At 41.5% G+C, this 18,050-nt stretch overlaps 1 protein-coding gene across 1 annotated transcript; it reads right to left on the minus strand.

The window, feature by feature from the left end:
- Positions 1-8,621: 8,621 nt before the first annotated feature.
- On the minus strand, positions 8,622-9,518 carry TEDDM1 (transmembrane epididymal protein 1). Its single transcript, XM_006887780.1, has one exon. It carries the CDS (start codon positions 9,516-9,518, stop codon positions 8,622-8,624), a length of 897 nt encoding a protein of 298 aa, XP_006887842.1.
- Positions 9,519-18,050: the final 8,532 nt, after the last annotated feature.

Consider the following 18,050-nt stretch of genomic DNA (forward strand, 5'->3'; position numbering starts at 1 on the left):
TCCTTGTTGAATATCTAGCCCCCGTTAGCAGTTTATTAATCTTTTCCTCCCCTCAGGAAATTATGTTTGTTGACCACACAGAAATGACAGCGGCACCATCAAGAGAACATGTGCTTTGAGCTGCTTTTCCAAGAATGGAAATGGATTTGCTTTGATCCATTCATGTGACCAAGAGCATGTTTTGTGAAGGATAGGAACATAATACATGACCACTGACTTTTTTTAGGAATGAACAAGTGGCCTTGTCTTCCTTGGTTGGCCTCACACTTTCTTAAACCAACTGAATTAGGGTCCACATGAGGCCCAGTGGAGCTTAAGAATGTATAAGGGGTAGGAGTGGAGGATCAAAAGAAAATCCTTTAACTAACTGATTTGCCCCCAGAAACCCTGACTGTCCCTTTAGAGATTTTAGAAGTGAAACTTGTTCCATCCAGTTTGCTGTGTCTGCCCTTTGCTCTCCCTCCCTTTCTTCTCTAAATTGCCACCCACCCATACTTTGCACCCCTCCACAATAAAGAGTTTTAGAATGCTTGAGCCCTTAAACTCTTCTCTGTCTTGGTACGTACAGTTTCAGGTTTTATTGCGCTGTGCTTTGAAGTAATTTTTTTCTGCCTTGGAGACGAGCAGCTATTGTCCACAGAGTGGGAGGTGTGGGAGAACAGCATTGCAGGTAAAGCTTGTACTCCTAAAAGAAAGGATTGGGGATGCAAAATATTTCTTCAGTGTTCTGCCTCATAAAATAAAGGCCTTGTCTTGGTTCTACTTAAAGGCCTTCTCTTGGTTCTACTTGAGAGTTCTCTCAGCATCTTTCTCTTTTGAAAGAACTAGTCTTGCAAACAGTCCCTTGGTGGTATAAATGGTTAAACATTTGACTACTAGCCCTAGACTGGTGTCTTGAACCCACCTAGAGGCACCTCAGTAGACTATACTGTCAGTGTGCTCTGCAAGGTCATAGCCTTGAAAACCTTTCGGAGCAGGTTGATTCTGCAAACATGAGTTTCTCTTTATTTAGAATCAACTCAAGGACCATTTATAACAATGGCATTCTCACTCACAGCTCTGAAATCTTTAACCTCGTGATCTGAAAGTGCCTTCCTTGGGCCCATTTATTTATCTTAGACTCACTCTTCATTAGAAAGAAGATTTAACCCTCATTCCGTACTCTTAGGTTTATCATATGATAAACTTAAGAGTATGGAATGAGGGTTGCAGAGTGGATTCTATTTGGGGTGGGGCTGGGGTTGGGGGGTGTGCGGGGGGGATTGTGTACCAATGAAGGAGTTTTTCTTTTGCTTTTCAAGGAGAGGAGCGAATGCGAGGTGGGGTGGGCAGGAAGAAAAGTGCAGCAATGAATTAATGGAATTCCAAAATCTCTGTAGATGTTCATTGAAATAAAAAAAAAAATAAGAAAGAAGATTTAAGATAGAGATGAGGTAAATCCAAGCATTCGGTTGTAATACATGGTTTGAATAGATGGAGTTTCCCTATATTGGTATGATTTCAATGAGTGTTCAACAAAACCCTTCAAAGCAGCTAAAAAGACATGGTTGGGACTCAGGGTTGAGGAATGTTCTGGATCCTAGAAACTTAGCTGAGTATTACCACCACTACGCCAACATCAGCTGGTGTTAACTAGTTCCCTTTCCCCTTTCCTTCTGAAAGGTCAGTTTGTGTACATAATCCACATCCTACTTTAGCGAGTAGCACTTGGGGTTGGGGCTGCTCCTGTCTGGGACCAAGAACAGGAAAGAAATGCAAAGATGTGCTGAAACAATTAGACCAAAGGACTACAGAACCATCTGAAAGTTTGAAGATCTAGATGGTGCCACGCTACCATTGATGACTTTTTGAAAACAGACCACAGTAGAAGGTCCTGGACAGAGTGGGAGAAAATGTGGAACGAAAATGTGGAACAACACTCAAAAAATATATAAAAAGACATCAGAGACTGGTAGAATCTTTGAGACTTTAATAATCCTATGAACTTGGAAGAGAACTCACCCCTGTAACTCAACTTTCAGTTAAACAACTAACCAGTAACACAGTGAGGTGTTTACTCCTGAGAATAACCAGTCATATAAAATTAAAGGGGGGGAAATATTCAAGGGGCAGCATTTGCCTAAGGAGGAAGCCTGGAAGGTAGGGAGAGGCAGGATGAAAAGATTAATGGAGATGAGAAATATGGGAAGGATTAGAAAAAGTATAGTTACATTGTGGGTATTGTAATGTTATAAAACAAAATACAAAATATGTCCAAGTGGTTGAATGAAAAACCAATCTGCTTTGTAAACTTTCACTCAAATGACATTTTTTTTTAAAAAAAGAAAAATAAGTAAAAAAAAAAAAAAGTTCTTTCCAGGAAGAGAACTTAAACTCTTTGCTATCAAGTCGGAAACAACTCAGAGCTGACTGGGTTTCCGAGGCTGTAAATCACATGGGAGGAGACTGCCTGTCTTTTTGTCTCAGAATCAAGGATGGATTCAAACCCACAGGCTACAGTATAATGTTAGAAGTTGATGGAATGATTCGTAAACCATATTTTCAGGAGAAGCTGCTAAGCTTCCAAGTTTCACTGTATATAATAAAAGAAGAAAAGGCCCTGTAATATATTAACTCAGTTTCTAATGGTAGGTTCCGAAAATGTGGAGGGTGAGAGAAAGGAAAACCCCCAACAAGATGGATTGACGCAGTGACTATAACAATCTCAGAGATGGGGAGGACGGCGCAGAACAAGGTGAGGTTCAGGTCTGTTCTCAAGATTGCTGTGAGTCTAGTCAATTCCACTGCACATAACAAAAATATCCTTTCTGGTTGTTTGATTCCTTTAAACTCAGAACAGGAAATTAATTCAAGTCTCAGCATGCCTCTGTAGTGCAAGGTAAATTTTGTTGACTGCCTATTGAAATTATTGAAATAAAGGTAAAACTCCATTTTTCAAACCACGCATTATGTATGTCTGAATGCTTGGGCCTGTTTGTAACCTTGTCTCTGATAGGAAGCGTCTTGGGGAATTGACAAGAATCAAATTCACTTAGTAACAAGTAGGAAATAAGTCCTATTGAGAAAATGAAAGCCGTACAGTGCTAGAAATTAGATCTTCATGTCATCCTATCTTAAACTGAGACCTAGAGAACTTGTGATAAATTGCATTGGTCTGGTATATCCCAGTCTAGTTGCAAGAAGCTGCGCTACAATCCCGAAAACGCACAGTTCGAGGCCACAAGCAACTCCAAGGAAGAAGGATGTACAATTTCCTCCATTGCGATTAACTACCTCTGAAAACCTGCTGGAGGGTTAGCTATGTGTCGGTTCCAACTCGACAGGAAAGGAAGAAAAAAAGGAAAATATGCTTCCACAGGAGTTCTGGTGGCTTAATCCTTATCATGGCATCAGTAACCAAAAGACTGCATGTCTCCAGCAATTTGACTCCACAAGTGACTGAATTTTCAACCTTGGAAACTTGATGGAGGGTGACTGTGAGGGGAATTTGGCTGGATGGCAGTGTGTGTGTGTGTGTGTGTGTGTGTGTGTTAACCTGCTTTCAAGGCATAAAGCCTTCAGAGCCCTTTGTTTGTTTGCTTGTTTCCTGCAGTCTTTGGATGCTACATTCCTCAGTCACTACCTTTACAATATTGGTATCTATTTCCACTAAAGATGAAACAAAGTACATGGGTCAGGGAGTTTATGTTTGAATCTTGCACTGTGGCTTGCCCAGTGCCATACATAACAGTGATCAATCAATTTATATTTTCCTGTGTCTAGCCTTAGATTGAAAAACCAAACCCAAACCCCAGTTGCTGTCCAGCCGATTTTGATTCATAGTGACCATGCTTGTAGTTTAGAAGAGAACTCTCCTCCATAGTGTTCCCGGTGACTGATCCTTCAGACGTAGATCACCAGGCCTTTCTTCTGTGGTGCCTCGACATGGATTTGAATCCACTGACTTTTCTGTTAGTAGTGAAATGCTTATCCAATTGTGTTATCTAGGAATTCCTACTCCTAGATGACCAAGAGGGAAAAAGCTGTATGACTGGTTCTCTTTGGAGAAATCTTTGCAGATCATTTGGCATATCTATTAATCTGACCTTCATTTCATTTTCTTTTTTTCTGGTGATTGAAATTTTCAGAGATAAATTTTGCTTCTTCTTTTCAGTATATATACACAGACTTGTCTTTATCCTGTAGATTAATTGGAGCATAACTGGGGTTTATTAAAAAGATTAGGAAGTTTAACATGGTGATAAAAAAAGACATGTATTTGCATCATTGTGTGTATTTTCCCTGGTACTTTAAGCTCATTCTCCCTTCTATCCTCCCCGCCTTTTTAGTAAATCCAATTCCCCGTTTATTTCACATGCCGAATTTTAATGGGAAACAACAGGCCTGGAGTATATTTTCTGGATGCTTAGGCAATACTTAGTCTGGTTCTGGGTTTTTCCTGACATCCACTTCTTTCCCTTCCCCCACGCCCTTCAAATGGGTTGGTCCCAGACTTGTTTACAAGGCTTGGAGAGCTGGAGACTTAGCGAGGGTATATGAAGGTAGTGCCCTCTGGTGGAATATTGTATGAATTAACGACTTCACCCAACCTTGAGTCTCAGTGTTTTGCTCTTGACTGACCTTAGAAGAAAGAACCTCTCATACATCTTAACTTATATTTTTAAGACATAATAGAGAAGATCCTCCACCTCCAAAATATCTCTGCTGTATCTCTACAGGAACTAAAATCCCATCATATCCATCACATATTTGTTGAAAATGCACAATGGCTGTTGAAGCTCCCAATTATCATGCATGTTTGATACTTAGTCTGGATGTTTAGAGTATGATGGGAAAAGGAACTCTGGTGGTCTATAGTGGATAAGGAGTTGCACTCTCAACCCACCAGGATTCATATGGCTTTGAGTCCACTAGCTGCTCTGAGATTCCCTCCTGTGTGTTTTATAGCTTCTGAAAACTTGTTGAAGGGTCAGCTATGAGTTGGCTCCAACTTGATGGCAGTGAGTTGAAAGTTGAGTTGATTATGTGAAAAGGGTGGTAGTCCTTAGAGAGTTTGACTGCAAACCCAACAGCTGCTCCTCTCTGGTGGTTCCAATCCTCCAACTGCTCCTAAGGAAAACGCCCCTATCATCCCGTGCACTTTTCCCAGTTCAGAAATGCAGTAGAAGGTTAGCTGAGGGCTAGTTCCAACTAGGTGGCAGTGAGTGAGTGAGTGAGTGAGTGAGTGAGTGAGTCAGTCAGTTGTTTACAGGACATTTCCCATTATTAAAACTTGGTCTCAGGTAACTGAAAATGGGCAGCTAACAGTTTCTGTTTTCTCATCATCAACCATAAATGTGAAGAGAGGTGAAAAGAGTAAGAGGGCTTCCCCCACCCCCCAAGAAAGAGTGAAAAGAGTGCCGTATATTCTCAGGAGAAATGGGATGGATTAGAGACCTTAACCACAAAATGTCTCATCCCTAGCCTTCATCCGGCTCTCTGCCCCAAAATACAAAACACAGGCAGCTGAAAGACCATGCTCAGCCTCAGTCCCACTAGAAACTAGGGGCAGGACAGAGAATGATAGAGATGAGGCGAAATAGAAGGTGTGTTCCTAAAGTGTGGTGCTGCTAACTGAAAGACAGCAGTTAGAATCCATCAGGCATTCCTGGGGAAAAAGATGAGCAGTCTCCTGCCATAAATATTTACAGCCTCAGAAACCCAATGGAGGGTCCTGAGGAGTCAGAACCAACCCAATGGCCTTGAGTCTTTGAGTGAGTGAAGCGGTGGACGTGGAAGAAGCCTAATGGCACTTGTCTGCTAACCTAAATGTCAGTGGTACTAGCCCACCAGCTAGAAGAGACTTGGTGATCTACTTCTATGAAGGTTTCAGCTTAGGGAACCCTATGAGGGGCAGTTCTATTTTGTCCTAGATGGTCATTGTGAGTCAAAATCAGTTCTAGGATACTTTTGAGATGCACACACACACCCCCACACACACCCCCAACAGCTGTTCATACTTCACATTGTGCTGTTGTTTCTGGCTGGACATTTTGCCTGTCCTTTTTTCTTTTTTTAACAATTTCATTTTCCGGTTCCCTCTCTTCCCCATTCCCATTAGCACAGTCACTGTGGGACAGGACACAGTGCTGGCTTGTGTCAAGTACACTGCACTTAAAATTCCTGCCTAGCCTCATACCAGATGTAAAACCTTGAGCTAGTCAACCTGGTTCAGTTTCCTAGAATTTCCTTCCAGAATGCTTCTGAAGATTAAAAAGCAAAAACAGATCAAACAGTGTTAAGAACTAGTGGTTAGATTTTATTATGCTTATGAATGAGGAAGAGAGTGGGCCCATTACTACAATGACTCAGGTTTTAGGATTGTTGATATCTTATAGAGGGTTAGAAGGAGGGACAGTGTGACCTCATCTTTAGAAAATACCAGATGGGGCGGGGGAGATTCAGGAAGCAAAAAGTCTTTGCTAAGAGGGTTCAGATCCATTGTTCATAGGATAGCTATGAGTTGTAATCAACTCAGTATCACGACAACAGCAAGTAATAGTAAAAGTCTCGTGTTCAGTGGAGAAGACGCACGTTCAACGATTGGCCAGTGCCCCTCATACGCAGTCACTACCCCTCTATTGGGAAGAGATTAGTGTGTTACTATGATGCCGAACTGCTTTCTGTGGAACTTCTAGGCTAAGACAGCCTGGAAAGAAAAGCTTGGTGATCTGTTCCCAAGATCAGCCAATGAAAACCCACGATGAGTTTGACCCACAGTTAAACAAGAGAATGGCACGGGACCTCAAAACATTCCATTGTGTAGAGAGTTACCATGAGTCAGGGGCTGAAAAGATGGCAGCCAATATGGCAAGAAGCTCCACAGCAGTCCTGAAGTCATGCAGTTTGAGGCCTCCAGCAGCTCCATGGGAGAAGGATGGGCAATCTCTCATGCAATTAACTGTCTCTGAAGACCTGCTGGAATGGGTCCAGCAGCTGCATGGGTCAGTTTCAACTCTGTGGTACACAACAATAGCAACATACTACATAGTTGGAGCAGACATGGGACATGTTGCTGTTAGGTGCTGTTGAGTCAACTACAACTCATAGCCACCCAGTGAATGACGAGTCAGAACCTTGCACTATCCTGTGATTTTCTCACGGCCGCTGACATTCATGAGCCCATTGTTACTATCAGTGTATACCAATCCAACTTGCTGAGGGTCTTCCTCTTTTTTTGCTGACCCCTCCTTTTCCACAATGATGTCTTTTTCCAAGGACTGGCCCCTTACTTGAATATGACAAAGTTCCTATCTCCAAAGAGCCTGCATTTTAGTTGATGAGAACAATCTCCCCAAGATAATTTGTTTGGGGAATCTGGATGAGATGGATTGATTTAGTGACTGGGGTAGTGGGGGAAGGTAAGCCAGAGATGATGAGGTCAGCTCAAGATAGAGCAGGGTTCAGAGGGCAGGCATGTAACAACAATAACATCAGCTGTATGGGCAGAATAACAGAGCAGGTTTAAAATGAAACCCACTGCCTTCAAATTGATCCTGACTTACAGTGACCCTGTAGGACAGAGCAGAAGTGTCATACAGAGTTTCTAGTGCTTTACAGAAATGGACTGCCTATCTCCCTGTAGCGCAGCTGGTGAGTTTAAATTGTTGACCTTTCAGTTTACAGCTAAGTACTTTAACTATCATGCTACCAGGGCCCCTTGATCTTGGGGGCTAAGAATTCCAAAACAAAAGAGTTAAGTCTTTGGGAAGAGCTTCTTGGTAGTGATCAGTGCGCAGTGGGAAAGGATGAATTGGATGATGGGTCCCAAATACTATGGTAAAAGTGTGGATACTGATTGGCTTTCTGTGGCTGCAAGGGGGTGGAATTTACAAAGCCTTAAGGGTTGACTCTAGTAGATTATGTATACAAAGGTGCCTAAGGCCAACCTCCTGAACGTTGTAGGAGAGTAATAAAATTACTACTGGAGAAGCAATGAGCTTTGGAATCCTATGAAAATCTGAAGTATGCAAGATTAAAATGTTATGAAAGCATTAGTGAAGTCTCACCTGCAAAAATTTGAAATGACATTAACGTGTATACTTTGGGGCGAGGGAAGGTGAAAGGTAAATTTCAACCTAGAGGTAAATACATTATGAATTCCATTTTTGCTATTAAGGCCCCATGTCGGTGAGCAAACACAAGAACCTTCCTTCCGCCCCCACCCCCAAGTACCATTTTTACTTATTGGAATTTAACATGAATTATTCCAGTCTTGAATTGTGAGAGATCTTTATTCCCTCAGGTAAAAGGCAATCCCTTGGGCCTAAAGAAGCAGCTGGGTACAACCTGACTAGTGAACCCCATTCCTTCCGTTGCATTCTCTTCCCACCTTGACTTTTCTTGCAAACTTGAATGTTCCCCTGCTTCTTCCTTCTCTACTCACCAACAGCCTCATCAGTGGCCCTTTCTCAGACGCCTCTCTTTTCTGCTCAGAGGATGCACCAGCATATGGGGGACAACTGCTCTCCTTTGGGGCTATTACATTCACTGGGGACCAAAGAGAGTACAATGCACATGACTGAGAGAACCCAAAAGGGAAATACAGGGTGGTCCTCATGCCAGGCTTTCTAGATCCCATCTCAGGGTGAGCTTAGAGCAGCTTGGTCATCTTTCTCTGATGGCTCTACTTCTTGAAGCAACTTGTAGAGTGGTCCTGGCGGGCTGGCCTGATAGGGGCTTTCTTTGAACTTCATCAGCTTTGAGCTTGGACGGTACCAATGATACCAAAAGGAGGAAAAGCCATAAATCACTAAAAAGCACAAGGCATTAACCATCACATGCCAGCAGAAGAAGGTGGTGACAAACATGATGTCACTGATGTCATCGTCCTGCCATGGGTAGCTTGATATTGGCTTGAACAGAATAAAGCCAGCCTGCATCAACCAGGAGCCCATCATCAGAAACAGAAAGGTCTCGATCAGCCAGAAGTGAAACCTGTCAGGAGCCCACAGCTGTGCCGTCAACACCAGCATCATCAGGGACACCACCAAGATGAGCAGAGAGTGAACGTGCAGCTCCACCCCTGTCGTGCCCTGAGTGTGTGACACCAGCAGCAGCAAGAGCACGTAGAAGGTCAGGATTCCGACAGCGAGCTCCAGGAACACGCACCTCTGGCTTAGCAAGTTCTTGCTCACGATGTCGACGCAGCCGCTGAGAGTCAGGAGGATGAACATGGTGAGGTGCTGCCACTCTTTGGGATGCATAAACCTTGGGGGTAGTTCCCTGTTCATCAGTATCAACCCCCCTTTAATGCATTGGATCTCATAAATGATCAAGATGGAGCCAGTCACTGTCTTCATCAGTCCTCCATAGGATATTTTCCACAGCAGAGCCCATTTCCCCTTATTCTGGGGAGGGGATGAAGGATACAGGAGAGACTCATTGAATATCACAGCTCTAGAGACCACGATGGCCTGATGCAGTCCATACAAGAAAAGGAATAGCCCAGGATACACATGCCCAATAAAGTTACCCATCGACCCACAGGTCTGTCTAACGGAGGAGAGGCAAACAGAACTCAAACAAGCACCTTCTGAGTCTACATGCAGATCTGGGATTTGGGAAGAACTACTGTCCACCTACTTTTATCACCTCACTCTGCCCACAGGGAGGAAATGGTCTTAAGACATGCCCACACTTGTGGTGAGGAAGGTATGGTCTCATTGTTCCAGTCCATTCTGGCAAAAATGAAAATTAACTGGCTTCTGCCAAAAGGAAGTTGGTGAAGGCGTGCTTTCATCATTTTGCTCTGTGACCCTTTGAGGCTACCTCCGGGCACACTTTTCTTCTTCTATGGATTCCTTCTTTTCCTTCTCAGGGTTCAGAAAAGGGGAGAGGTACATGGATGAATGACTGTAGGCAGGTGTGGGGCCATTGTTACTGGAGTACCCAGAGAAAGCCAGGGACACTTAATTTACAAACTCCTGAGTATCCAATTAGTATTTATCACATATAACTCACATAGTCTAGTTATAAGATCAGACATTTTCTTTCTAGGCACACACATTCACAGACATTTGGATGTATGCCCATATTAGTAGGTGCTGTAATCCCAAAGGCCCACAGTTTGAGGCCACCAGCTGCTCCATGGGAGAAGGATGGGCAATATTCTCCTAGACAATTACTTCCTTTGAAAACCCACCAGAGGGTCAGTTTTGGTTCTGTTCCTACTCTACTGTGCACAACAAAAACATACATATTTACCATCAGTCTGGATTTTCATATATATTTTAACATTTTATACACACACACACACACACACACACACACACACACATATACATATATGATTTCATATATATTTTAACATATATATGAAGCATATCAAGAAATTTTCCTCTTGAGATGTGTCCAAAGTATGAGAAGGGAGAGCACTGATCTTCAGAATGCCACTCTGAATCAAATATAGATGGGTATCCCCAGTGGAGAAACTTCCAGAGGGGCTTGCCTTAGCCCTGTCAATCAATTAGAGCAGCTTTTTCATGGAATCCTACAGTAGCCATTACAAAGCAAGACTGACCATTACTACCCTGTATCATAAAAGGAAGTGCAAGATTAGACCTTAGTTCTTCCACAAGAGTCGTATTAACTCCTGAAAACTCAAGTAATTAAAACAAGAATATTTAACCCGGAAAAAAAAAAAGAAAATTCCTCTTCTCCACTCCCTGTATCTTCCCATCCTGACTTTAGGATCTCCACTGGCTAACAAATGGATTTGAGAAGCCATCTTTTGAGATATGTAGGGTTGTGGTGGTTTTGTAGTGTGTCGCCCTAACTAACCTTGACCCATAGTTCCTGAGTGTCTTTCTCTAGATAATTCCCAGTTAGAGTTGGCTGCAAGAGGAAGTTGTGTGAGAACCTGAAGGTGGGAGAGAAGCAACAGTATAAGTTCATGCTGAGAGCTGGCACAGGGCATCAGGTGCCATTACAGTCTGTATGCATGCCACTGCAGTTGTGGACCTCAGTAAGGCCTGCAGATTTCCAGCAACTTCTCCTAGTGTGAGAGGCACCAGCTGCTTCTTCAGGTTACCTGTGTCATTGAGATGTGAGGTGGTGAAAGTAGCTAGTTTCTCCTAATGGGTCCGGCGTGTCCTTGCTCTTCTGTACTTCTTGTAAAGCATTCTTTCTGATTGCTGCCATGTTGACCTAAAAAAATTCAGGCCCACCACATAGCAGTGGAAATAATGAGGTTCCTTAGATTTCTTCACCAGTTCCCACAAATCTTTAAGATCTAATCTCAATGAGAAACCAAAATTCAATCTCAATTATTCCATTGCGTTCAGATTTCAGGATCTATCCCTAATTGATATATGAAGTTAAGGTATAATTTATAGGTCCAATGTAGATACCGTTGAGAAGAGTAATCCCAAACTCAAAGCAATCCCACTGTCACTGAGCCAACCCTGCAGGACAGAGTAGAACTGCTCTGTAAAGTTTCCAAGACTGTAAATGTTTATGAAAGCAGACTGTCTTATCTTTCTCTTATGGGGTGACTGGTAAACTTAAGTAGCCAGCCTTTTGGTTAGCAGCCAAATGCTTTCATTACTACCCCACCAGAACTCCTGAGAGGAACTCCAATGAGCTCATATTAGTGATTCACAGTTAATATGAATTAACCTATCAACTTACAGCTTGACTAGTGTCTAATGCACCTAGAAAGTTAGAGTCCTAGGTATTGTATGCAACCAGCTGAGTAAAAGGTATAGAAGAATGGTGGAGAGGAAGGTTCAGGAAATGAGAGACTGTCAGAGACATATAATCCCAGTTCCTGAGTTCATACAGAGGGTATGGGGAATAGACGTTTGTCTGGTATTAGTAGGTTTATTGAGGAGAGATATGGTCACTGAACCTGATCTGCTTATTTCAGACTTTTGTATACTCATCTGCCCTTCTGATGTTAAGTAGTATTGTGGGACAGAGAGGCAGCACCTAGATCTTGACAGTGCCCCCAGTGGTAAAGGGGGACAGTTTATATCTAAATCCCAGCACTGTTTCTCAGACTTGACTCTTTGGAATATCTGTTCTTTCTTACATTCACTAATGTTTTGTTGTTATGTGCCATCGAGTCAGACTGACCCATAACTGGTCCTATAGCAGGTCTTCAGAGGCAGTAAATCACACGCAGGAGGTGATTGCCCATCTTTCTCTGGTAGAGCAGCTGGCAGATTAGAACCTCATGCCTTTGAGATTACAGTGCAGTTTCTTATGACTAGACCACTAGAGGTGCCCTCACTAATGCTGGAAAATGTACTTCTCTGCCCTTGAGAAATGCAGTATAATTCAAATCACTTCTTGCTATCAAGAAAATTGGTGGGATGAGAATCTGGATGTGGAGGTGGATATTTACTTTAAGCTTTTAGATTCTACTTGCTGAAAGAACCAGCTTTGCTTATTTTTAATTTTAGATGTTTTGTTTAATTAATATGTAACTATTGTGGTATAGGTGAAAATACAAAATACAAAAGAATGCTATGAATTACCTGTAATCACACCATGCAGTCTAGAGGTGCAGGAACACAATGTTAAGATGGGAATATGAACATTTGGGTTGTTTGCATGTTCTTGCGATGGTGAATAATGCTGCTATGAACATTGGTGCCTGAATCTCCATTTCTACCTCAGTTCTAATTTTTTCAGAGTATATTCCAAGCAGCAGAATAGCTGGTTCATATTGAATTTCTCTGTTCAGCTTTTCGAGGAAACACCAAACTATCTAGACACAATCAAATGGATTGAGAAATTATGGTACATTCACAATGATAGAATACTACGCAGCATGCAGAAACAATGATTTTGAAAATTGAAGGAACTGGAGAGCTTTATGCTGAGTGAACTCAGTCCCATAAGGATAAATACTGTATAAGACCATTATTGTAGAAACAGAAAGATAACTAGTAAAACATGTATGAGGATCCAAGGGAGGGAGGGGGGGAGCAGAGGGATGAGGATGGGCTGGGGGAGTTGGTTAATCATAGGGTCACACAATTTGATGAGTGGAGTGAGGGGTGGATAAAGGAAATGGAGAAGACCTGGTGTAAAAAACAATGTATACAAACTTTGTATAAAATAAAAATGTTATTTAAAAAAGAGAGAAAAAAAAAAGAAGGGGCTATGAAGATGAGTAAACCACATTGAGTGGAAGTCAGGAAACCTGGACTCTATTTTCCAGTTCACTCTTGATTTGCTTTCTGTCATCACCTATCTACCAAACAAGTGTTGGCCTTAGTTTTCTCTAAAGCGGAATAAGAGATCATGGAGTCTATTGCACAAAAGCGAGCATGTTTACCTCTTGTCCCTCTCTCTATTTTGGTGAAGCATTGCAGGGCTGACTCAATGGAAGGAAATTCAAAAGAACAGTCTGAGAATGACACGCTTCTGAAATGAGTCAAGGAGCAGATATCCATGAACATTCTTCCTTCTAGTCCTTGACTTCATGTTGGTTCATTGCCAGCAGGACAGGGCTGGGCAGCATGTGGTTTGCAGGCCTCAAAGAGGAACTACGTTTGGTCATTCTTGTTACTTTTAGGGGTCCTGGTAGCACAGCTCAGCTATTAAACAAAAGGTGGTGGTTTGAACTCATCCAGTGTGGCTCAGTGGGAAGAAAGACCTGGTGATCTACCCTCAGAAACATTTTGGCTAAAAAAACCCTGTGGAACAATTTTACTTTTTACATGAAATTATTAGGAGTTGGAATGGGCTCAAAACAATAAGATTGCTTTTAGTGCTTTAGGGATATGGTCAAGTAAAGTTGGGCCAGCAGAACTTCCTATGCATCCCACATTCATTTTTCCAAATACTATTGGCAGCAGTGAGTGGGCTGCTAGTGGTCAGAGGAGGAGGACAGAACATGACCACACTGAGCTAACTGCGCATATGCAAGACAAGTAGATTCCACTTAAAGTTCTGTCTGAGATATCCAGTCCCTCACCTTGGCCAGTCACCATGGTTATGTGTAGTTCATTAAAGCAGGCATCCTCCAGACAAGCAAAGCATTACTGAAGAAGGAAAATGAAGTATGAGGCTTTATACCTTCTGGTCTCAAACCCAGCTGCCTAGTTACTGTAATCAAACTGGCCTGGTAATAGTACAACAAATACATAGACCAATGAAATGGACTAGAGAACCCAGATAAAAGCTCATCTATCTATGGACAATTTATCTTTAATTAAATCCATCAAGTGGGGAAATGATAGTCTTTTTGACAAACGGTGCTGCCAAAATTGGATACCTGTTTTGAGAAAATGAAAACAAAATCCATATTTCATGCTGTACACAAAAACTAACCCAAGGTGAATCAAGGGTTGAAAACTAAAGCAATGTATATGAACTTTATGAACTTTATATGTAAATCAGTATAAAATAAAATTAAAAACAAAAAAAGCAAGCATACAAAAAAATAGTAAAGCCTAAAGCTACAAAGATTTTCAAAGGAAAATAAGGGCAAACTTAAGAGACTGAAACTGTGTCTTTTTTTTTTTTAAAGTCTTTTCTGAATGGCAGCTCAGTGTTGTTGCTGCATCTTCGTGTTTTTTTTTTTGTTGTTGTTGTTGTTTGTTTTTTATTTCATTATTTTGTTTATGTGTGCCGTCAAATCGGATCTGACTGGTACAGGAGGAGATTGCCCCTCCTTCCCCAGCAGAGCATCTGCTGGATTTGAACCACATACCTCTGGGATTGCAGTACAGCTTCTTGCCACTAGGCCACCAGAGCTTCCCTGAAACTGTGTCTTAAATAGGCTATAAAATAGAACTAAAAATGCACAATTAGTAAAGCATAAGCTAAATAATTAAAACCTTCTAAAAGTATTTATACATGTCAGAACACTTTTCCAAAACAGTAAGAAAAGAGTGGAAAAAATATTTGATAATGACTAAACTTTCTAGAAAACTCCAACAAGAAAAAGAACAAAAACTTAATTATAAAATGGTCAGGAGGATGGAATGAAACTTCACTAAAGAAAACATTCAGATAGCCAGCAAACGTGACAAAAATGCTTAAGATTATTAGCGATCAGAGAGATACAAGTCAAAACAACATTGAAATATCTCACTTCAGCAATGATAGTAAGTTCAGTAAGACAGTAAACAACAAAATGGTGAGGTTGAGGGTTGGGGGGAGATTTGAAATAAAAAATTATCCTTTCACTGTGGAAAGCACCTTAGTGTTTCCTTAGGAAGTTAGAGAAAGAAATATCATTTGATCTAGGAATTCCACTACTAAGTATAGATCTTAAAGAAGAGCTGCTACACAAACAGATATATGTGTAGTTATGTTCATTGCAGCATTATTTATAATAGCAGAGAGATGAAAAAAACACTAATGTCCTTCAGTTGACAAATGGATGAGAAACTATGATACAGATACGTACTACGCTTACAACAGAGTAGTATGCAACACTGAAGAACAATAAAGAACAGTCTGGAGACTAAAGTACCCCTCATACAAACCATGGTCTTTGCAATCACTTGCTGTGCATCAGAGAGCCAGACAATGATTAGAGATGAGAGGAGAATTGATGCCTTTGAGCTGTGGTGCTGGAAAAGAGTATTGAATATACCATAAACTGCTAAGAGAATGAACAGGTTCATCCTGCAGAGGTTTAACCCAAGCTGATCCTTGGAAGCAAGGATTCTGAAATTTTGTCTGACATACTTTGGACATATTTCAAGGAGGGACCAATCCTTGTAGAGGGACATAGTGCTTGGGAGGGTGGAGGGACAGCACAGGAGAGAAAGACCCTCGATGAGATGAATTGACTCAGTGACTGGGGTAATGAGGATCGCTGTGTCAGAGACAATAAGACTGGCACAGGATAGAGCAGGGTTTAGGGCTGTTGTACATCGGGTGACTATGAGTCCCAAGTGACTCAGTAGCACATAACAACAACAACAACAACATCAAGGCATATAGATGACATTTTTCTCTAAATGTCCTGAGTAAAAAAAAAAGAAAAAATTAGGACAAATGAATAATTTTATATTTTATGTTATAAAAGACTGAGCTCTTGCGGCCTAGTAGTAAGGAGCTGCACTGCAGTCCTGAAGGCACACAGTTAAAATCAACCAGCTGCTTCACTGGAGAAAGATAGGCAATCTCCTCCTATGTGATTAAATGCTAAGGAAATGTTTATAAATAGAATTGTTTTGAAAACACGCACAGCTCATAAGCATCCTGATCCCAGGACTTGGAAGGTAGAAATCACTCATCCCAAACCAGATACTGCCCACAGAAACAGAGAAAGAAGCCAAATATGGTGAATGATTAGCAGAACTGCCAGACAGCTTGAGTCTGTGGACACAAAGTACCTTGAAGATTGTTTTATGAGGAAAAGTCAGCTTGGCCAAAGGAGCCAGTGGAGGTCCACCATGTCCTGGCTTTTTCATAAGACTCACTCCTACTCCACCCTGAATTATTTTTTTTTAAGAAGAATCAGTATACTTATGGTTCACTTTATAAAAGTTACTATAATACAAAGGTACATAGTATTGAATTCACAAATTATGAACAAATATTTACAGTAAGACATACCCACGACAGAAAATCACAGAGTTCAGGTAGCTGATTGGTAAGGAGTTGTACTGCCAACCCAAAGGCACATCCACCAGATGATCTGAGGGAAAAAGATGGACAATCTCCCCTCGTATAGTTTATTGTCTCTAAAAACCTGCTGCAGGGTCAGCTGTGAGTTGGTTCCAACTCTATAGCACTTAACAATAACATTAAAAACTCAGGCCTGTGAAGTAGATTCTGACTCACAGTGACCTTGTAGGACAGAGTAGAACCATCTTATTGGATTTCTGAGGATGTAATGGCAGTCTAGAGACTAATGTGTGCCTAATCCAGGTCATGGTCTTCTCAATGCATCAGAGAGCTGGACAATGACTAAGGATTACAGAAGAAGAATCTATTCTATGCCTTCAAATTGTGCTGGTGGGGAAGAGTCTTGAACATGCCATGGGCTGCCAAGAAAAGAAATAAGTCTGTCTTGGAGAGGGTGAAACTAAGTCTCTCCTTGGAGGCTAGGATTTTGAAGCCCTGTCTCAGGTACTTTGGGCACATAGCCAGGAGAGACCAGTCCTTGGAGAAGGACATAATGCTTGGAAGTGTGGAGGGAGAGCACAGGAGAAGACCCTGGATGAGACGGATTGATACAGTGACAGGGACAATGAAGTTGGTTTGTCAGAATTACTGAGACTGGCTCAGGACAGGGCAGGGTCCAGAGTTTCTTTACACAGGGTCGCTATGGGGTGCAGGTGACTTGATGGCACACCAAAAACAACTTGCTATCAAACCAGATGGCCACAGAGCAGCTCATGGGTTCAAAGTGCTGACTTTCGTTTAGCAAACAAGTTCTTCAAGCACTGCACCACTACATGGTGCCAAATTTTCTAATAGCCAAATTAAAATATTTTAAATTGTGATTTGTAAAGTTACAAAGCAATTTAGCTTTCTAATAAAGTATTAATACATATTTTCCTTTATGACATTAATTATAATACTCCTATTGTAACTATGATCTTCCTACATTCTCCCTGTGATTCTTGTTTCAATTAACCCTTTTATCCTAGCCTTACCTGTTCTTTTTGCCACTAGTCTAATAAGCAACATTATGATGGATGGAGAAGAGATGGAAACTGTAAATAGCTTCATCTTGCTTGGATCCACAATTAACAACCTTGGTACTAGCAGTCACAAAATAAGGAGATGCAATTCACTGGGAAAATCTGCAGTTAGGAAACTCTCCAAATTATTAAGGAATAATAATGTTATTTTGAGGACTAAGGTGTGTCTGATTCAGGTCATGGTCTTCCCAATCATTGAGGGCTGGGCAGTGAATAAGGATGACAGAAGAAGAACTGATGCTTTTGAGCTGTGGTGTTGGAAAATAGTACTGAATATTCCATGGAGGGCCAAAAGAACAAACAAGTATGTCTCAGAGAGGACGTAGCCAGAGTGCTCTTTGGAGGCAATAATGATGAGGCTTCACCTCACATACTTAGAGAGTATGT

The sequence above is a fragment of the Elephantulus edwardii genome, unplaced genomic scaffold (genome assembly GCF_000299155.1).
Source record: "Elephantulus edwardii isolate Elephantulus edwardi_28Jun2011 unplaced genomic scaffold, EleEdw1.0 scaffold00061, whole genome shotgun sequence".
Lineage (NCBI taxonomy): Eukaryota > Metazoa > Chordata > Mammalia > Macroscelidea > Macroscelididae > Elephantulus > Elephantulus edwardii.